Genomic DNA, 22784 nt, shown 5'->3' on the forward strand with positions numbered 1-22784 from the left:
GCCGGCTTTTTCAAAATAGTAAAAGCCGCCGCAGCAGTGTGAATGCCGTGCAGTGCCGCGCCGGGGATCGGTGAGTATGAGAGGAGGGGAAAATGACCGACATGCTGTGAGAGAGCGACAGAGATAGTGACGGACCGACAGAGAGAGAATAGAGACCGAGAGGGAGAGACCGACTGACAGAGAATAGTGATTGACAGATATTGTGACACATCACTCGTTTCCAGTGTTTTAAGTCCCCTTTACACACTGAGACTTTGCTGCACAGCGGGCAACAAAGGACCAAAGAATGGTCCTGAACGATTTGTAGCGATCAGCAACTTCACAGCAGGGGCCAGGTCGCTGATGTGTTTCACACACCGCAATGTCGCTGGGGAGGTCGCTATTACGTCATAAAACCGATGACGTTACAGCGATGTTGCAGTGTGTAAAGCCACCTTAAGAAAGTCTGTTACTGTATTTAACAGCTTTATTCATTGAATGAGAAGAACAAAAACTAAACAATAGGAAAATGCAAATTGCAGACAACAAAGAGTAGTCATCTGGTTCTCAACATAACAGAAGGAAAAAAAATATTATATACTCAGTGGGTATGGAAAGTGTTCAGACCCCTTTACATTTTTCACTGTTTTATTGGAGCCATTTGGTAAATTCAAAAAAGTTCATTTTTTTTTTCTCATTAATGTACACTCTGCACCCCATCTTGTCAGAAATATAGAACAGGAATGGCTTCAGAACAACTCTGTGACCATTCTTTACTGGCCCAACCAGAGCCTTGACCTAAACCCAATTGAGCATCTCTGGAGAGACCTGGAAATGGCTGTCCACCAACGTTCACCATCCAACCTGACGGAACTGGAGAGGATCTGCAAGGAAGAATGGCAGAGGACCCCCAAATCCAGCGGTGAAAAACTTGTTGCATCATTATCAAAACGACTAATGGCTGTACTAGCTCAAGAGGTGCTTCTACTCAATACTGAGCAAAGGGTCTGAATACTCCTGACCATGTGATATTTCAGTTTTTCTTGTTTAATAAATTGTTTTGTTTCTGTCAAGATGGGGTGCAGACTGTACATTAAGAAAAAAAATTAACTTTTTTGAATTTCCCAAGTGGCTGCAATGAAACAGTGTGAAAAATTTAAAAGGGTCTGAATACTTTCCGTACCCACTATATATATTCAGTATATGTGAGAAATTAAGATAAAGCTGTGTTTAATTAGTGCTGGCTCTAATATGCCCTTTAAATTTGTATTACTTTAGCCCAGAAAAAAAACAAAAAAAACAGAAAAAAAGTAAAATTTGATAACTAATAAATTTAGGGTCGCAAATTTCAAAACATCTCAATTTATGCAGTATCAAGTATGAGCGCCATACAAGAAATACATGCTTGTCTGATGAATGTTCGGCATATACTCACATACGTACTAATATAATAAAAATAAATTATATTATATATATATTATATTATATTATATGTATCCATTATATGTAATGTAATAAAAAATATATATATAATAGATATATATCTATTATATATATATATATTTTTATTACATTACATATAATAGATACATATATATAAATATAATATAATATATTATATACACACACACACACTGTATTTTTCGGACTATAAGTCGCAGGTTTTAGAGCAGGAAAATCGGAAAATAAAATTTTAAGCAAACAATGGAGTCATGACACTGTTATGGGGCAGGCGCTGCTGCTGACACTGTTATGGGGGTAATGTCCCCAAATTCTCTACTAAGATACCCTGTCCTGGTAATGATCCTCATGCCTTGTATATACAGTATATACCCCCATCCTGCTCGTAATATACCCCCATCCTGCTCGTAATATACCCCCACTCTGCTCGTAATATACCCCCACTCTGCTCGTAATATACCCCCACTCTGCTCGTAATATACCCCCACTCTGCTCGTAATATACCCCCACTCTGCTCGTAATATACCCCCACTCTGCTCGTAATATACCCCCACTCTGCTCGTAATATACCCCCACTCTGCTCGTAATATACCCCCACTCTATATGGCCCGCATCCTGTGGCACCTAAAAAAAAAAAAATGTTCATACTCACCTTACCTCACTCCCTGCAGCATCGCTCCTCCTCCAGTCTGTGTCAGCGGCAGCGCCGCTGAGACTAGCCGTCGCCGTCCCAGATCCCCTGCAGTACCGCAATCTCCTCCTGGCTGCCTGTGGCCACTGAGTGGAGCCGTTCCCGTTCTCCTGCAGTACTGCGATCTCCTGGCTGCCGGCGGCCGCTGAGTGGAGCCGTCCCCGTTCCCCTGCAGTACCGCAATGTCCTCCTGGCTGCTGGCGTCTGCGTGTGGAAACGTGCGCACAGCGATGACGTCATCGCTGTGCGACCCGCTAGTCTCCACACTCAGCGGCCGCCGCTGGCACAGGAGGACATCGCGGTGCTGCAGGGGAACGGGGACGGGTGAGTGTACTGATTCACTGCACCCCGCGCTGATAATGATGCAAGGGGGGCAATGAATACAGCCGCACATGATCACTCCAGGCTGTAGTTGCCAGGGGTGATCACGGCCGGCTGTTTATCCCCCGCCCATCATCCCGCCCACCTGTCAGCGCTGAGAGATGATGGGCGTGCATATTAAATGAGCGGGTCCACGTGGTCACGGCAGGCTGCTACAGCCTGCTCGTGCCCCCGATGACCCGCTCCACCCTCATTCCCCGCAGCCACATTCAGACCATAATACGCACCCCCAACTTTCCCCCAACATTTGGGGGGGAAAAAGTGCGTCTTATGGTCCGAAAAATACGAGATAGATAGATAGATATATAATCTATCTATCTATATATAATATATTTTATTTTTTTATTATATATATTATGTAATAAATAAAAATAAAATTTATTATATATAATATATATAAATTTTATTATTTTTTATTACATAATATATAATAAAAAATAAAATTATATATATATATATATATATATATATATATATATATATATATATATATATATATATATATATATATATATATATATATATATATATATATATATATATATATATATATATATATATATAAAACACACACACACACACACACACACTTATATAGTAACCAAATAATACTGCAGCAATCAGTGTGTGCCCAGATATTTGCAAATTAATACCAAATAGACTATAAAGTAAAAAGGTACTTAACCCACAAATTGGATAACTCATGTATGCACACCAGCCACAACAAAGGCATATATTTCTTTGATATAATCCTACCTAAACATCCGCAGACTTATAGGAGGTGTACGCAACCAAATGAATATAATAGTGTTTCAGTTTCCCTAAAAATAAGCTCTAGTAGGAATTTTTAGCATTTTTATGAGGTTTATGAGGAAGCGGATTTCTTTGATGAAAGAAATTGTGTAATGTATCTTGATTGCCTGCATTATTGATTTGTGTGTTTAAATTTCACTTCCTCTTTAATCTGCAAAAGTCAGACTAATAGCCCATCTCATCTCAAACATTGAGCCTTGAAATAAATACACTGTGTGCAGAATTATTAGGCAAATGAGTATTTTGATCACATGATACTTTTTATACATGTTGTCCTACTCCAAGCTGTATAGGCTTGAGAGCCAACTACCAATTAAGTAAATCAGGTGATGTGCATCTCTGTAATGAGGAGGGGTGTGGTGTAATGACATCAACACCCTATATAAGGTGTACTTAATTATTAGGCAACTTCTTTTCCTTTGGCAAAATGGGTCAGAAGAGAGATTTGACGGGCTCTGAAAAGTCCAAAATTGTGAGATGTCTTGCAGAGGGATGCAGCGGTCTTGAAATTGCCAAACATTTTAAGCGTGATCACAGAACAATCAAGCGCTTCATAGCAAATAGCCAACAGGGTCGCAAGAAGCGTGTTGGGCAAAAAGAAGGGAATTTTGTTACTTACCGTAAATTCCTTTTCTTCTAGCTCCTATTGGGAGACCCAGACGATTGGGTGTATAGCACTGCCTCCGGAGGCGACACAAAGCAATTACACTAAAAAGTGTAAGGCCCCTCCCCTTCTGGCTATACACCCCCAGTGGGATCACTGGCTCACCAGTTTTAGTGCAAAAGCAAGAAGGAGGAAAGCCAATAACTGGTTTAAACAAATTCACTCCGAAGTAACCTCGGAGAACTGAAAACCGTTCAACATGAACAACATGTGTACCCGAAAAACAACCAAAAATCCCGAAGGACAACAGGGCGGGTGCTGGGTCTCCCAATAGGAGCTAGAAGAAAAGGAATTTACGGTAAGTAACAAAATTCCCTTCTTCTTCGGCGCTCCATTGGGAGACCCAGACGATTGGGACGTCCAAAAGCTGTCCCTGGGTGGGTAAAGAATACCTCATGTTAGAGCTGCAAGACAGCCCTCCCCTATATGGAGGCAACTGCCGCCTGCAGGACTCTTCTACCTAGGCTGGCGTCCGCCGAAGCGTAGGTATGCACCTGATAATGTTTGGTGAAAGTGTGCAGACTCGACCAGGTAGCTGCCTGGCACACCTGTTGAGCCGTAGCCTGGTGTCGCAATGCCCAGGACGCACCCACGGCTCTGGTAGAATGGGCCTTCAGCCCTGATGGAACCGGAAGCCCAGCAGAACGGTAGGCTTCAAGAATTGGTTCTTTGATCCATCGAGCCAGGGTGGCTTTGGAAGCCTGCGACCCTTTGCGCTTGCCAGCGACAAGGACAAAGAGTGCATCCGAGCGGCGCAGGGGCGCCGTGCGGGAAATGTAGATTCTGAGTGCTCTCACCAGATCTAACAAATGTAAATCCTTCTCATACCGATGAACTGCATGAGGACAAAACGAAGGCAAAGAGATATCCTGATTAAGATGAAAAGAGGATACCACCTTCGGGAGAAACTCCTGAATGGGGCGCAGCACTACCTTGTCCTGGTGGAAGACCAGGAAGGGAGCCTTGCATGATAGCGCTGCCAGCTCAGACACTCTCCGAAGAGATGTGATCGCTACCAGAAAAACCACTTTCTGTGATAGTCTAGAAAGTGAAACCTCCCTCAGAGGCTCGAAGGGCGGCTTCTGGAGGGCAACTAGTACCCTGTTCAGATCCCATGGATCTAACGGCCGCTTGTACGGGGGTACGATATGGCAAACCCCCTGTAGGAACGTGCGCACCTTAGGAAGGCGTGCCAAACGCCTCTGAAAAAAGACGGATAGCGCCGAGACCTGACCTTTAAGGGAGCCGAGCGACAAACCTTTTTCTAACCCAGATTGCAGGAAAGAAAGAAAGGTAGACAATGCAAATGGCCAGGGAGACACTCCCTGAGCAGAGCACCAGGATAAGAATATCCTCCACGTTCTGTGGTAGATCTTAGCGGACGTGGGCTTCCTAGCCTGTCTCATGGTGGCAACGACCCCTTGGGATAATCCTGAAGACGCTAGGATCCAGGACTCAATGGCCACACAGTCAGGTTCAGGGCCGCAGAATTCCGATGGAAAAACGGCCCTTGGGACAGTAAGTCTGGTCGGTCTGGTAGTGCCCACGGTTGGCCGACCGTGAGATGCCACAGATCCGGATACCACGCCCTCCTCGGCCAGTCTGGAGCGACGAGTATGACGCGGCTGCAATCGGATCTGATCTTGCGTAGCACTCTGGGCAAGAGTGCCAGAGGTGGAAACACATAAGGGAGCCGGAACTGCGACCAATCTTGCACTAGGGCGTCTGCCGCCAGCGCTCTTTGATCGCGAGACCGTGCCATGAAGGTTGGGACCTTGTTGTTGTGCCGGGACGCCATGAGGTCGACGTCCGGCCTTCCCCATCGGCGACAGATTTCCTGAAACGCGTCTGGGTGAAGAGACCATTCCCCTGCGTCCATGCCCTGGCGACTGAGGAAGTCTGCTTCCCAGTTTTCTACGCCGGGGATGTGAACTGCGGATATGGTGGAGGCCGTGGCTTCCACCCACATCAGAATCCGCCGGACTTCCTGGAAGGCTTGCCGACTGCGTGTCCCCCCTTGGTGGTTGATGTATGCCACCGCTGTGGAGTTGTCCGACTGAATTCGGATCTGCCTTCCTTCCAGCCACTGCTGGAAGGCTAGTAGGGCAAGATACACTGCTCTGATTTCCAGAACATTGATCTGAAGGGTGGACTCCTGCTGAGTCCACGTACCCTGAGCCCTGTGGTGGAGAAAAACTGCTCCCCACCCTGACAGACTCGCGTCTGTCGTGACCACCGCCCAAGACGGTGGTAGGAAGGATCTTCCCTGTGATAATGAGGTGGGAAGAAGCCACCACTGCAGAGAGTCCTTGGCCGTCTGGGAAAGGGAGACTTTCCTGTCCAGGGATTTTGACTTCCCGTCCCATTGGCGGAGAATGTCCAATTGAAGTGGGCGCAGATGAAACTGCGCAAACGGAACCGCCTCCATTGCCGCCACCATCTTCCCGAGGAAGTGCATGAGGCGTCTTAAGGAGTGCGACTGATCTTGAAGGAGAGCCTGCACCCCAGTCTGTAGAGACCGCTGCTTGTCCAGCGGAAGCTTCACTATCGCTGAGAGAGTATGAAACTCCATGCCAAGATACGTTAGTGACTGGGTCGGTGACAGATTTGACTTTGAAAAGTTGATGATCCACCCGAACGTCTGGAGAGTCTCTAGTGCAACAGTCAAGCTGAGTTGGCATGCCTCTTGAGAGGGTGCCTTGACCAGTAGATCGTCCAAGTAAGGGATCACAGAGTGTCCCTGAGAGTGCAAGACTGCTACCACTGCCGCCATGATGTTGGTGAACACCCGTGGGGCTGTCGCGAGACCAAATGGCAGAGCTACGAACTGAAGATGGTCGTCTCCTATCACGAAGCGTAGAAAGCGTTGGTGCTCTGTAGCAATCGGCACGTGGAGATAAGCATCCTTGATGTCTATTGATGCTAGGAAATCTCCTTGAGACATTGAGGCAATGACTGAGCGGAGGGATTCCATCGGAACCGCCTGGCGTTCACATGCTTGTTGAGCAGTTTTAGGTCCAGAACAGGACGGAATGAGCCGTCCTTTTTTGGCACCACAAAGAGATTGGAGTAAAAACCTTGACCTTGTTCCTGAAGAGGAACAGGGACCACCACTCCATCTGCTCTTAGAGAAGTCACCGCCTGCAGAAGGGCATCTGCTCGGTCGGGATGTGGGGAAGTTCTGAAGAACCGAGGCGGAGGCCGAGAACTGAACTCTATCCTGTACCCGTGAGACAAAATGTCTGTTACCCACCGGTCTTTGACCTGTGGCAGCCAAATGTCGCAAAAGCGGGAGAGCCTGCCACCGACCGAGGATGCGGAGGGAGGCGGCCGAAAGTCATGAGGCAGCCGCCTTGGAAGCGGTACCTCCGGTTGCTTTCTTGGGGCGTGAGTGAGCCCGCCAGGAATCAGAGCTCCTTTGCTCTTTCTGAGTCCCTTTGGACGAGGAGAATTGGGGCTTGCCCGAGCCTCGAAAGGACCGAAACTTTGACTGCCACTTCCTCTGTGGAGGTTTGCTTGATCTGGGCTGGGGTAAGGAGGAGTCCTTACCTTTGGACTGTTTAATGATTTCCGCCAATTGCTCACCAAACAGTCTGTCTCCAGATAATGGCAAGCTGGTTAAACATTTTTTAGAAGCAGAATCTGCTTTCCATTCCTTTAACCACAAGGCCCTGCGCAAAACTACAGAGTTGGCGGATGCCATTGAGGTACGGCTCGTAGAGTCCAGTACCGCATTGATAGCGTAGGTCGCAAACGCAGACATTTGCGTAGTTAGGGACGCCACTTGCGGCACTGCTGGACGTATGAGAGAGTCCACCTGTGCCAGACCAGCTGAAATAGCTTGGAGCGCCCACACGGCCGCGAATGCTGGAGCAAACGACGCGCCGATAGCTTCATAGACAGATTTCAACCAAAGGTCCATCTGTCTGTCATTGGCATCTTTAAGTGAAGCCCCATCCTCCACTGCAACTATGGATCTAGCTGCAAGCCTGGATATTGGAGGGTCCACTTTTGGACACTGGGTCCAGCGTTTGACCACGTCAGGGGGAAAAGGATAACGTGTATCCTTAAGGCGTTTAGAAAAACGCTTGTCCGGATAAGTATTGTGTTTCTGGATGGATTCTCTGAAGTCAGAGTGGTCCAGAAAAGTACTCAATTTACGCTTGGGATACAGGAAATGGAATTTCTCCTGCTGTGCAGCTGCCTCCTCTGCAGAAGGGGCTGGGGGAGAAATATCCAACAGCCTATTGATGGCCGCTATAAGGTCATTTACCATGGCGTCACCATCTGGCGTATCCAAATTGAGTGCGGCGTCAGGACAAGACTCCTGATCACCCACCTCTGAACCATCATATAGGGACCCTTCTCGCTGAGACCCTGATCCGCGTGATGACGTGGAGGGTCTCTCCCAGCGAGCTCGCTTAGGCGGACTGGGACTGTCATCGGAGTCAGAGCCCTCAGCCTGTGATGCCTGGGACCCCCTTGAAGTACGGATTAGTTCCAACTGAGGGGGACCGGGGAACATAGACACAGCAGTGTCTATGGTCTGAGCAACTGGCCTGGACTGCAAGGTCTCCAGGATTTTTGTCATAGTCACAGACATTTTATCAGCAAAGACTGCAAATTCTGTCCCCGTCACCGGGGCAGGGTTCACAGGCGTCTCTGCCTGGGCTACCATCACCATAGACTCTGGCTGCCGAAGTGCCACTGGGACTGAACATTGCACACAATGAGAGTCGTTGGAGCCTGCTGGTAGATTAGCCCCACATGCTGTACAAGCCGTGTATACAGCCCGTGCCTTGGCACCCTTGCGTTTTGCGGATGACATGCTGTTGTCTCCTCAAAGCAATATAGGGTGTACAGCCAAGAAGCGACCTTACAGTGCAGTATATAAATATATCTGGTACAGCGAAAAATATAACACTGTGGCACTAGTGGGGCCGCACGTATGTGCTGCTTACCGCCCGCTTAGCGCGGGTGTGTGGTCGCCAGAAACCCCTAGCCTGGGTCCCCCAGAGCCTGCGTCCGTTCTCCAGCCAGACTGCATGTGTATAATGGCTGCCGGCGTCCTGGGGAGCTGCAAGCCTGGGGGCGGGCCTAGGGCGTGCACAGAGAAAAAGCGCGAAGCCTGTGTCCTACTGTGCTCAGTGAGAGGGCTGGAGCATGTAAATCGTGCTCCAGCCCTCGGCGCTGCCGATTGAACAACGTCTCTCCCCTACCCTGATTGACAGGGTGGGGGGCGTTAACGAAGCGGAGCTAGGCCGCAGAAAAACCGGGGACTAAAGTTAGAAGCGCCGCCGCCGTAAAAGCGCGGTCGGCGCGTCCCCGGCGCACTACAAGTCGCAGCTGCGCCGCCGCTCCAGGGGCGGTCGGCGCGGCGATCCCCACACATAAAGTCCCCCAGTAATCTGCGGGGACTATAAGCCCAGCGCACAGCGCTACCGTCCCCGGCGCACTAGCACACCCAGCAAGCCTGGGGTGTGCGTGGCCTGCCATACGGGGACACAGAGTACCTGAAAGTTGCAGGGCCTTGTCCCTGAACGGCACTCCCGCTCCACATCCAGCAGGTTCTATGGGTCTGTGGATGGAGCCCGGCCTCAGGGCTTGGTGGCCGGTAAGATCCCACTTCCTCAGAGCCCCTCAGGGGGATGGGGAAGGAAAACAGCATGTGGGCTCCAGCCTCCGTACCCGCAATGGGTACCTCAACCTTACAAACCACAAGTGGGGTAAGAAGGGAGCATGCTGGGGGCCCCATATGGGCCCTCTTTTCTTCCATCCGATATAGTCAGCAGCTACTGCTGACTAAACAGTGGAGCTATGCGTGGATGTCTGACCTCCTTCGCACAAAGCAGAAAACTGGTGAGCCAGTGATCCCACTGGGGGTGTATAGCCAGAAGGGGAGAGGCCTTACACTTTTTAGTGTAATTGCTTTGTGTGGCCTCCGGAGGCAGTGCTATACACCCAATCGTCTGGGTCTCCCAATGGAGCGCCGAAGAAATGCGCAAAATAACTGCCCATGAATTGAGGAAAATCAAGCGTGAAGCTACCAAGATGCCATTTGCCACCAGTTTGGCCATATTTCAGAGCTGCAACGTTACTGGAGTATCAAAAAGCACAAGGTGTGCCATACTCAGGGACATGGCCAAGGTAAGGAAGGCTGAAAAACGACCACCTTTGAACAAGAAACATAAGATAAAACATCAAGACTGGGCCAAGAAATACCTTAAGACTGATTTTTCAAAGGTTTTATGGACTGATGAAATGAAAGTGACTCTTGATGGGCCAGATTAATGGGCCAGAGGCTGGATCAGTAAAGGGCAGAGAGCTCCACTTCGACTCAGACGCCAGCAAGGTGAAGGTGGGTACTGGTATGGGCTGGTATCATCAAAGATGAACTTGTGGGACCTTTTCGGGTTGAGGATTGAGTGAAGCTCAACTCCGAGACCTATTGCCAGTTTATGGAAGACAACTTCTTCAAGCAGTGGTACAGGAAGAAGGTGGTATCGTTAAAAAAAGAAAAAAAAAAAAAAACATGATTTTCATGCAGCACAGTAATCCATCACATGCATCCAACTACTCCACAGCGTGGCTGGCCAGTAAAGGTCAAAAGATGAAAAAAATAATGACATGGCCCTCTTGTTCACCTGATCTGAACCCCATAGAGAACCTGTGGTCCCTCATAAAATGTAAGATCTACAGGGAGGGAAAACAGTACACCTCTCGGAACAGTGTCTGGGAGGCTGTGGTGGCTGCTGCACGCAATGTTGATCGTAAATAGATCAAGCAACTGACAATCAATGGATGGTAGGCTGCTCAGTGTCATCATAAAGAAAGGTGGCTATATTGGCCACTCATTTTTTGCGGGTTTTGTTTTTGCATGTCAGAAAATTATTTCTAAATTTTGTGCAGTTATATTGGTTCACCTTGTGAAAATAAACAAGTAAGATGGAAATATATTTGGTTTTTATTAAGTTGCCTAATAATTCTGCACAGTAATAGTTACCTGCACAAACAGATATCCTCCTAAGATAGCCAAATCTAAAAAAAAACAAAAAACAAAAACACTCCAACTGCCAAAAATATTAAACTTTGATATTTATGAGTCTTTTGGGTTGATTGAGAACATAGTTGTTGATCAATAATAAAAAAAATCCTCTAAAATAGAACTTGCCTAATAATTCTGCACACAGTGTACAGTCTTCTTGAGTTGTACATATTTGTTCTTTATTTATAAGGATGCAGCAATTATGTCTCATACACAAGACGTGATCATGGAGTCAATCCCTGGGGTAGACAGAAACCAGTGATTGGCTCCATCGTTTACATGTTGTAGATGAGACATCATTGCTGCCTCCCTGTAAAACACAAAACAGAGCATCAGAAGTGGCACTAGAATGGAAAGGACTTCAGTAGATGAATTTTGGTCATATTTTTAGGGCTTTAGGAGCTTTTGCCCCAAATTTTATAAAAATCTGAAACCCTTTAATATCGTCAGCTTATTCTTATGATATAAGAGTGATAGAAGAGACAGATGCCAGTCAAAGCCGTGTCAATATGCCTACCTCTTGCGATAAGCATTGTCCAGGTACTGTATAGAAGTGTTAGACATGGGGGTCTTGGCTTGTCGTATTAGCCAATGTTTATCCTGAAAGAGGAGAAGTTACATCAGATTTTCTATTATTAAACGTATAATATTACGCCTACTTCTCATTATACATATACAAGATATTTTATGCATTTAGTTAAAATTGCACAAGCAAACCGTACTCCTTGGCAGGCTTTGCTTGCACATGCAAGCAGTCTATGGATATGCCAGAGGGGCAGACAAAATCAGCAGAAGCCCCTGGCAAAGAACAGTAACTCACAAACAGTGATTTTCCGCAACAAATTCATTAACGTCGACTCTTACAGGCCATCTAATAAACAGCAGGAAGCCACTTTAAGTTGACAATTAGCGCCCACACAAAGCGATTTATGGGCTCCTAGACTTTCTATTGGGCACACACTCTCGATATAGACGCACAGCCCTTCTATTGAGCCTGCACTCTCTCCTGCCTGCTGAGCAGCATGCTACTGACCGGTTTTTTTAAGAGCAATCGGTGGGGGATCAGCTACATGTTAGGAAGGGACAAAAAATGTAGTAAAATATAAAGTAAAAAAGGTAGGTACCCTTTATATACTGGAATTATGGAAGTACAGTTATATAACTTCACATGCTTGACAGAGAATTCTGCACATTTACATAGATGACTATAGTTACCACAAGGGCAAACATACCGGCTGCTCAAGGGTTTATTAGGTAAGTGGGCCCAATATCATCTTTAAACAATAGGTACTCTTTAGCGATGAGCGAGCTCTAGCATGCTCGGTCCTCATAACGAGCAGTTAAAGGCAATCGGTCAAGAGATTTTTGCTATCTAGGCTGAGGACAGCATGCAGTAGGGGTTAAAAAGAAAAATAAATTGTGCATCTCTTATCCGGCTCAGTGCTGTGGTTTACTTAAATTAAAGGCTTAATCAGTTGGTGATTATCATTGCAGTGACAAGGTGGCTTGTAACATGTTGTTCGACACACCCCCTGCTGTGATTGACACCTCACAGCCAACGTGCAATCTCTATTGTGAACTTGGCGTGGGCAGCATCATCATCTCTTGCTTTGCAAAATGTAAAACGTCATATTATATATCAGGACGGCTGCAGCCAGCAATCTAAGGGTTACATCGTAAGATTCAGGGTGTCTAAATTATGCAGCTCCCAGATGAGGTAGCATACACCTGCTGACAGATTCCCCTTAATGCTCGGATGGGCGAGACTCGAGCACCTGAGTATAATGGAAATCAATAGGGAATTTGAGCATTTTTCCGTAAAAATGCTTGAGTCCCCCATTAACTTCCATTATATTTGGGGTACTCCAGTCGCGTCCATCTGAGCACCAAGTGCTGGTTATGAGTACCGAGCAGGCTAGTCCTCGCTCATCACTAGTAGTCTTTCAAGTTCAAAAGAAATCAGGCGGGCACTTCTCTATTGTGGTGCATGGATCCTAGAATGGACGTCAAGATAATCAAATTATAGAAGATCGGCACTCACATAAATCTTGTTCCTTTTCGAATTTTAAATTACATTTTCAAAGAAATTTACAGTGACGCGTTTCAGTCTCGCATGTCAGACCTCTCAAACAATGTGACATACAAGACCAAAATGCGTCACTGTAAATTTTTTTGAAAATGAATTAAAATAGAAAAGAAACAAGACTTATGCGAGTGACGATGTTCTATAGTTCGACAGTACTCTTTCAAAAGAATATTGTAAAAAGGTTTTCACTATCTAAAACTTCCGTAAGACTAACAAAAGCTTACATCACGCACGCAGCTTGGACAGATCAATCTGCCACACAATAAAGGTTGGCGACAGATCTTGATACTGCACCCCGTGTACGCCATCTTCTAAGCTCCTGTTGACACTCACCTTGCCATGGACATTGAAATTGCTGTTTCTAGGTGCAGTGACGTTCTTGTAAAAGTCTTCATATTGAGGGGCTGCAGTTGAAGGAGAGTGCGGAGCTGGAGTGGCAATCATCATAAAGAAAGGCTCGTTATTAGATTTGTAGTTTAGAAAATCCAAGGAGATGTTGGCCTAATCATGAAAAGAAATAGGACACAGAATTTATATAAAAATAGAGGAAAAAAATTATGCTGCATGAAGTCCTACTTTTCCTGACGATTTAGGCGGTAACCAGGATTTCGTTTCCCAGGAAGATAAAGAATAGGGCCCATTACAACTTAGAAAAATATGCAGAAAAAAAAAAAAATGTGTTTTACAAAAAATAATGAAAGGTCTTCTCAGATACTGGACCCGCAACTCATACGATAACTCGGACTAAGACGCCATACACATTCATTCTGGGGAAATAATGCTCACCAAGACATCTGTCAGGTAGTCCACGCTGTAGTTTTGTCCATAATTCCGCGCCCGTCCGTTTTCTGAGAGAGTATAATTGTAATACTTTGAATTTTTTTCCTAGGATTAAAAAAAAAGCGGCTCGGCGTTTAGTAGGTCTTCTTGCCATAGCAAAATACATGGATGATAAATACCAATAAAACCAGGAGATCATTATTTCACCAACAAATTCAGGTTACTCGTTTCCAGTATGTATCGAAGTGTGAAGCGCTTAGTCTTACATTTTAACTTACTTAGGACAATGAAAAAAAAATAAATCAGAGCCTTCACTAATGATGCACAATAAAATCAGATGGTCAATTCATTTACAAAAGCAGTATGTCCCAATGGTCCAATACTGAAGAAATAACACCAATGTCCACCAACAATAATGGATGGAGGAGCTTCCGACTGGGAGTTGTTTGGTGACGGTGACCCCAGCTTAAATCACACACAAGAAATATACAGTGAAGTATATAAAAGGTTCGTCCAAAGTATAAATATTCAACAAACATCTATAATATATATCATCTTATAGTCCCATTGTGCTATGAAGTGTGAGATGATACTTCTCAAATTGATAATGCATCGTTAAAGAAAAAGGAGGGACAATTGTTCCAGTATACAGCAATGGTAGATACAATAGTGGCAGAAAGAGGGAAACGTTCTCACCCATCACGAAACGAGGAACTTCCAAGTCTCGGGGAGTCCCAATGGTACTTCTGTGATAAGAGTTATGATCCGACTCAGTGCATTAGCGATCTCAGAAGGACCATGTTACACTTCATAGCACATCTTGGACTATAGGATATTCTTATACATTACAGTTGTGAAATAAAGTCACGTTTATTAATGATTTAGGAGGAACTCTATATATCTTACAGTGTAGTCCTTATGCACGATTTAAAATCGAGGGGGTCACTGTCAGCGTTACCCAACAGGTCCCAATTGGACCTTCCCCAGGCTATTATTGTTGATTAGCATGATTGTCATTTTTTTGAGTATTTAACCTGTGGATTATTTTGCTCTTGGAAACTAGTTGACCGCCCCCATTTATTGTACATCACTAGTGATGGCTCAGAATTTTGTACTCTTCTTCAGTAGAAGTTTTCAGATTACCCACTTCTCACACTTGGCTTGATACACAAATAGTAAATGCCACTGGTTGGGGTTATGTTCAAATTAAAAAGCAAAACTCCTTCAGGATATGCCAATGTTGTGCCATGTTTATTGGGCTCAATGTGAAAAGCTGGTTTTTGGGTGGGCAAATAACAGCATGCCATGTACATAAAGAACGCACATGCAGATGGGATCATTACTGCTGCACTTCTCTTCCCATGGACATCCCCTCTAAAGATGGAAACCACATAAGTAATAAATTCACCAGCCGATTAAGGATGATACAAGGAAACAATGAATAATTGATGTCTTTGTACAAGCCTTCACTTAGACTATGTGACGCAAGCCATTCTACATCATTCTCCTACCTGTACTCCGTACAGCAAACACTGGTGCAATCATGGTCCACTTGTTCAGCTATGGGTTACACAATGTTCTGTTTGCTGCTTAACCCCTTCCCGCTGCAGCCAGCTTTAGTTTCTTTCAATCCTCATTGTCCAAGAGTCATATTTCTTCATTGTTCAAAAACGAGGGTTTGTATTTTGTGGGATGAGTTGCAATATTTTCACTCTTTCACGTTACATAACGTATATAGCAGTCATGGAGTAGATTAGGGTGTGTGGAGCCAAGCCAGCGTAACCTTTTCTCCACCCAACACATGCCTTTAAGGCTGGGGCCACACGGGCACTACTGCGATCCACTTGCATGACACTCGGCTCGTGCTGGCAGTACAGCAGAGCCGAGTGTCATGCGTGTGTCCTTGCAACTGAGGTCCGTTCGTGCGAGCAGACCTCAGCTGCGGGGGCGGGCCAGCACGGAGGAGGGGAGGGAGGGATTTCTTTCCCTCTCTCCTGCATAGCCGGCTATTGCCATTCTCGCACTGCACTAGCGATTTTTCTCTCGCCCCATTCACTTGAATGGGTGCGAGAGAAAGAGTCTCAGCTTACAATCGCAGTATGCTGCGATTGTTTTCTCGGTCCAATTAGGGCTGAGAAAATAATCGCTCATGTGTGCTGACACAGGCTAGAATTGGTCCGAGTGGAATGCGATGTTTTATCGCACTCCACTCGCACTGTTTTTCTCGCCGTGTGGCTTAGGCCTTACAGTAGCAATCAGACATCTGATCGCTGTTATTTAGCTTCTTAAAAAGGCACTGCCAATCACTTAATGAGTTAAAAGGGTTTTCCGACACTCAAAATTAATTTTAAAAGTTGATTTTAATCAATAGATCTTAGAATAATAATACATTTCCATAGTTGGAGGTGTTTAATAAAAATGTGCCTGTGCTGGGATAATGTAATAAATGTGCCCCTGCTATTTAATGGCAGAGTCTGACCGTACTGAGACATAGTCTGATCATACCAAAGTCCTGCGTAGGGTCTGACCCTACACAGGACTATTACAAGGAACTTAACAAGTTGGCCTCTTGTCTGCCTGACAAATCCTTAAGAGCTGATGAACTGATACCGGTAAGTCCAAGAATAGGCACGTTCTACATGCTTCCCAAAATTCACAAGTCTGGAAACCCAGGAAGACCCATCATTTCATGTGTGGGCACCCTCACTGAAAAAGTCTCTGGATGGGTCGAGGGTATCCTTAAAAACCCTTGGTAAAAGCATCCAACCAGCTACATCCAGGACACTACTGACCTATTGAAAAAAAACATCAGCAATAGGTCCTCTTCCAGAGGGAACCATCCTTGCCACCATGGATGTGGAATCCTTGTACTTGAATATTCCACACCAGGATGGATTGAATGCCTGCAAAGTCTTCCTGGAAAATACATGAACTAATGCCGATCCTATGGTGAAGCTTACAAAATTAATCCTCACCCATAATTACTTTGCATTTGATAACATATCTACAGGAGACTGGGACTGCAATGGGAAGCAAAATGGCACCACAATATGCAAATTTCTTCATGGCCAAGCTTGAGAGTGACTTTTTATCCTCTTGTCCTATCAGGCCAATGGCCTACTATCGTTACATTGATGATATTTTAATCATCTGGATAGAGTCTGAGGAGCAGCTGAAGACCTTCCATGAACACTTTAATCAGTTTCATCCCACCATCAACCTAACACTCAACTAGTCCTGCACTGAAATCAACTTTTTGGACACCATCATTAAACTACAGAACAATGAAATCGAGACATCCCTGTACAAGAAGCCAATTGACAGTCCAACATACCTGAAATGGGACAGTTTTCATCCAAAACACAAAAAAAAAAAACCCCTCTATAGTGTACAGTCAGTCCATCAGGTACAATCGGATATGTTCCAACACTACAGATAGAGACAATCACCTTGAGGGCCTCAAAAAGACCTTTCTGAATCAAGGCTAAAACCCAAGAACAATTGTAAACCAGATAACAAGAGCCACCAGAACATCAAAAAACCATCTCCTACATTATAAAACTAAAGAAGAAGACAACCGCGTACCTCTTGTGATCACCTACAATCCAAATCTGGAGGTGTTAAGAGAAGCGGCACGGGAACTGCAACCATTACTTCAAAAACATGCCCGATTAAAATCTATTTTTCCAGACCCCCCCACTTCTGTGTTTTAGGCAGCCCCCGAATCTAAGAAGCATCATTGTCAGAAGCTCCCTGTCCAACAACAACAGGAACACTTCCCTGCAACCAGAAAAAAATGTAAGACATGTCCATTTATATTGACAACGGACAAGATAAAGATCCCCAGATCACATCAGGACTACAAGATCCCAGGTACCTTCATCTGCACCACAACTAATGTGGTGTACTTAATTATATGTACCAAATGTCCAACTGGGGGTCTGTATGTAGGGGAGACCGGACAACAGCTCAGGACAAGGATGAATTCTCCCGCCATACAATGAGAAAAAAAGGATAGATCTATCTGTGGCCAAACATTTTTGTAACCCTGATCACAGCATCATGGACATGAAATTGCTGGTACTAAAAGGAAATTTCAAGTCCCAGACAGACAGAGGGGTTTGGGAATACAAACTTATGATGACCTTTGACACATTCAGAGCAGGAATTAATGTGTCACATGGATTTATGTATTTTTACATCAATTAAGAAATGTGCTCCTCAGAGCATCTGGAGGCATCACAGCCCGGACCAGACACCCCAATCAGAGGACAATAAAAAACTTTAACACTCCTTATCTATGAACTGCTGCAATATTTATGGCCACAACAGTTTGCCCTCTTGCCATAGTGATAAGGTGGCTTTACACACTGCAACATCTCAAACGACATCGCTGTAACGTCACCGGTTTTGTGACGTAATAGCGACCTGCCCAGCGACATTGCAGTGTGTGAAACACATCAGCGACCTGGCCCCTGCGGTGAAGTTGCTGATCGCTACAAATCGTTCAGAACCATTCTTTTGTCCTTTGTTTCCGCTGTGCAGCAAAGTCTCAGTGTGTAAACGGGACTTAAAACACTGGAAACGAGTGATGTGTCACAATATCTGTCAATCACTATTCTCTGTCAGTCGGTCTCTCCCTCTCGGTCTCTATTCTCTCTCTGTCGGTCCGTCACTATCTCTGTCCCTCTCTCACAGCATGTCGGTCATTTTCCCCTCCTCTCTCATACTCACCGATCCCCGGCGCGGCGCTGCACGGCATTCACACTGCTGCGGCGGCTTTTACTCTTTTGAAAAAGCCGGCCGCTCATTAAACAATTTTGTATTCCCTACTTTCCCCGTCCACAGGCGCCTATGATTGGTTGCAGTGGGACACGCCCCCACGCTGAGTGACAGGTGTCTCACTGCACCCAATCACAGCAGCCGGTGGGCGTGTCTATACTGTGCAGTGAAATAAATAATTAAAAAAACCGGCGTGCGGTCCCCCCCCCAATTTTAATACCAGCGAGATAAAGCCATACGGCTGAAGGCTGGTATTCTCAGGATGGGGAGCTCCACGTTATGGGGAGCCCCCCAGCCTATAACAATATCAGTCAGCAGCCGCCCAGAATTGCCGCATACATTATATGCGACAGTTCTGGGACTGTACCCGGCTCTTCCCGATTTGCCCTGGTGCGTTGGCAAATCGGGGTAATAAGGAGTTATTGGCAGCCCATAGCTGCCAATAAGTCCTAGATTAATCAGGTCAGGCGTCTCCCCAAGATTCCTTCCATGATTAATCTGTAAATTACAGTAAATAAACACACACACACACGAAAAAATGCTTTATTAGAAATAAAAAACACAAACATTCCCTCATCACCAATTTAATAAGCCCCAAAAAGCCCTCCATGTCCGGCGTAATCCACGGACCTCCAGCGTCTCTTCCAGCTGTGCTGCATGCAGGTGACAGGAGCAGGAGAATACACCGCCGCTCCTGTCACCTCCACGCAGCTAATGAAGACAGCCGCGCGATCGGCTGAGCTGTCACTGAGGTTACCCGCTGTCACTGGATACAGCGATGGATGTAGCGGTGGCCGCGGGTAACCTCAGTGACAGCTCAGCTGATCGCGCTTACTCACCGCCAGTCCTGTCACCTCCACGCAGCAACTGAGGTGAGTAGCGCGATCAGCTGAGCCGTCACTGAGGTTACCCGCGGCCACCGCTGCATCCACCGCTGGATCCAGGTAACCTCAGTGACAGCTCAGCTGATCACGCTATTGCCTTAATTAGCTGCGTGGAGGTGACAGGAGCGGCGGTGAGTAGCGCGATCAGCTGAGCTGTCACTGAGGTTACCTGCGGCCACCGCAGAATCCACCGCTGGATCCAGTGACAGCGGATAACCTCAATGACAGCTCAGCTGATCGCGCTATTGCCTTAATTAGCTGCGTGGAGGTGACAGGAGCGGCGGTGTATTCTGCTGCTCCTGTCACCTGCATGCAGCAGAGCTGGATGCGACGCTGGAGGTCCGTGGATTACGCCGGACAATGAGGGCTTTTTGGGGCTGATTAAATTGGTGATGAGGGAATGTGTGTTTTTTATTTCTAATAAATGATTTTTTTCAGTTGTGTGTGTTTATTTACTGTAATTTACAGATTAATCATGGAAGGAATCTCGGGGAGATGCCTGACATGATTAACCTAGGACTTATTGGCAGCTATGGGCTGCCAATAACTCCTTGTTACCCCGATTTGCCAACGCACCAGGGCAAAATCGGGAAGAGCCGGGTACAGTCCCAGAACTGTTGCATCTAATGTATGCGGCAATTCTGGGCGGCTGCTGGCTGATATTGTTAGGCTGGGGGGCTCCCCATAACGTGGAGCTCCCCATCCTGAGAATACCAGCCTTCAGCCGTATGGCTTTATCTGGCTGGTATTAAAATTGGGGGGGACCGCACGCCGGTTTTTTTAATTATTTAATTATTTATTTCACTACACAGTATAGACCCGCCCACCGGCTGATGTGATTGGGTGCAGTGAGACACCTGTCACTCAGCGTGGGGGCGTGTCTCACTGCAACCAATCATAGGCGCCTGTGGGCGGGGAAAGTAGGGAATACGAAATTGTTTAATGAGCGGCCGGCTTTTTCAAAATAGTAAAAGCCGCCGCAGCAGTGTGAATGCCGTGCAGCGCCGCGCCGGGGGATCGGCGAGTATGAGAGAGGAGGGGAAAATGACCGACAGACAGAGAGGGACAGAGATAGTGACGGACCGACAGAGAGAATAGAGACCAAGAGGGAGAGACCGACTGACAGAGAATAGTGATTGACAGATATTGTGACACATCACTCGTTTCCAGTGTTTGACTAGCTAGGTCGTTCTGCAGGTCCGGATCGCTGTTGCGTCGTTGGCCAGGTTTGCCTGTTTGACAGCTCACCAGAGACTCACCAGAGACTTTGTAGCGATCCCGGCCAGGTTGGAATCGCTGAAAGTCTCAGTGTGTAAAGGGGCCTATAGTTCTGCTTCACATAACTTGTCTTATTTACTGCTCCTTTCTATGTCCTGTTGTGTATAAATAAGTGACTTCAGATTTTGTGTTATACTGAGCCTGATGAAGAGACCTGCGTAGTCTCGAAAGCTTGCTATTACCATCTTTTCAGTTAGCCATTAAAAAGGTATCAACTACTGAGGACTCGCAGTTCTTTTAAACAATTTTTTTTAGAAGATGTTAGTAACGTGGTATAAAATTTTTATTAAAATGTTACTCACCAATGCAAACCAATAGCTCCATCCAGGAGGCACATGACTGATTCCACCGGCATCTTTTGATCCATACTAGACAATAAAACAGTAATACATTATAGCATGGCAAACCAACAAAAGCAGCGCAACATACAAAATTTCACAATTGCCACTCCATCACTTCATATTTTTGGCTACGACAAATTTCCCATCACAAGCGAAACTAATCTTAAGTGAGCTAAAATAGACTGCTCCATACAGAAAATGTAATTCTTCATATCACTCCGCTGAGGTAATCAAATTTCTTTTTTATGGATGAGCAGATGTCAAGACACTCACAAATCTACTTCAAAATCTTTAAAATGAAGTGACTATTGTTTTCTCTCTCCAGGTCATGAAATGATATAAAACTTCACTGAGATATTGGACTTTTTAAAGGAAAACTAAACCTAGACACCATTGTTAAACATACACAGAATCAAAAACAACTTGTTTGCTAATTTGTCAGGATGCAGAATTTTTTGCATGTTACTGAAAAACGGTCTAATAGAAATAATGCGACTCATAAAAGGATTCATCTCCAAGCAGAAAACCGTGAGGTACACAGATTTCTTTGCACACTTCTCTGTTTTAATTGTAATTTGAGACAAAATAGGATTAAAAAATAGAAATTTAAAGGGGGGAAATTTGCTGGGATATTTTTTGTTCAATTTAGTTATTTAGTGCTCCTTTAGAGCTGTAGCCAAATCTTTAGTGCAGTAAAGGGATTCCGTCATGCTGCTCGGCAGGTAGGATGTTATATAGAGTGGGAGGGATTGATGTACATTTTTGTGGGAAACATTTTAGTGCAACTTATATTTTATTCATTGAAATCCATTGTGTTAGTATGCATAGGAGTCCAGTGGGCGGTCCTACTCAGTGATCGATAGTCTTCCTTTTATGAGAACTGTTAATCACTAGCATAAGGGGTACTTCTCACATAACGAGATCGCTAGTGAGATCACTGCTGAGTCACAGGTTTTGAGACGTAATAGGGGTCTCACAAGCGATCTCGTTAAGTGTGACACTAAGCAGCGACCTGGCGCCTGCTGTGAAATTGTTACACACTGCTCTGGTTTCTTTTCTTCAAAGGCGATGTCCTGCTGGGCTATGTTTGACACTGTGTGACAGGGTCCCAATGACAGCAGATCGTTATACAGGTCGCTGATCGTTACTGCCTCATAGAAGGCAGTGACAGGGCTGACGTCAGGAGAGCAGAAGATCGTCACAGCATGTAATGAGCTCATCTATCCTCCTGACAGCAGCGCTTGTCATCCCCGCGGCTGCACGCACTGCAGTGTGAAAACGGATACTGCAGTGCGGGCAGCCGCGGGGCTGGCAGGGAGCGGGACCCAGACTGCACGGGTATCCGACGAAGGTCACACGGAAGTGCTTCCGTGCGGCTTGCAGGGATTTTGCGGGCCTATTGACTTGTATTGAGTCATGGTCTGTTATTACGGAACAGAATAGGACATGTTCCATAATAATGGAACGGACATACGGCATCAGATGTATTTTTTTGTAGGATCGGATGCATACGGAAGTTTTTCCGTGTGCCATTCGATCCTACACAAAAGACATTGAAAAGATGGTCCTGTCTGTGGGTCCGCAAAAAAAACAGGAACT

At 45.7% G+C, this 22784-nt stretch overlaps 1 protein-coding gene across 2 annotated transcripts in view; it reads right to left on the reverse strand.

The window, feature by feature from the left end:
- GNS (glucosamine (N-acetyl)-6-sulfatase) overlaps positions 1 to 22784 on the reverse strand; it is a 76881-nt gene that overhangs the window by 25500 nt on the left and 28597 nt on the right. For both annotated transcript variants that reach the window (XM_075344856.1, XM_075344855.1), the window contains exons 4-7: positions 21147 to 21212; positions 13907 to 14005; positions 13454 to 13621; positions 11552 to 11634 (exon numbers count right to left, since the gene is read on the reverse strand). In XM_075344856.1, coding sequence (XP_075200971.1) covers positions 11552 to 11634; positions 13454 to 13621; positions 13907 to 14005; positions 21147 to 21212 — 416 coding nt within the window. The remainder of the gene's footprint in view (positions 1 to 11551; positions 11635 to 13453; positions 13622 to 13906; positions 14006 to 21146; positions 21213 to 22784) is intronic.

Source organism: Anomaloglossus baeobatrachus, chromosome 4, assembly GCF_048569485.1.
Source record: "Anomaloglossus baeobatrachus isolate aAnoBae1 chromosome 4, aAnoBae1.hap1, whole genome shotgun sequence".
Classification (NCBI taxonomy): Eukaryota; Metazoa; Chordata; class Amphibia; order Anura; family Aromobatidae; genus Anomaloglossus; species Anomaloglossus baeobatrachus.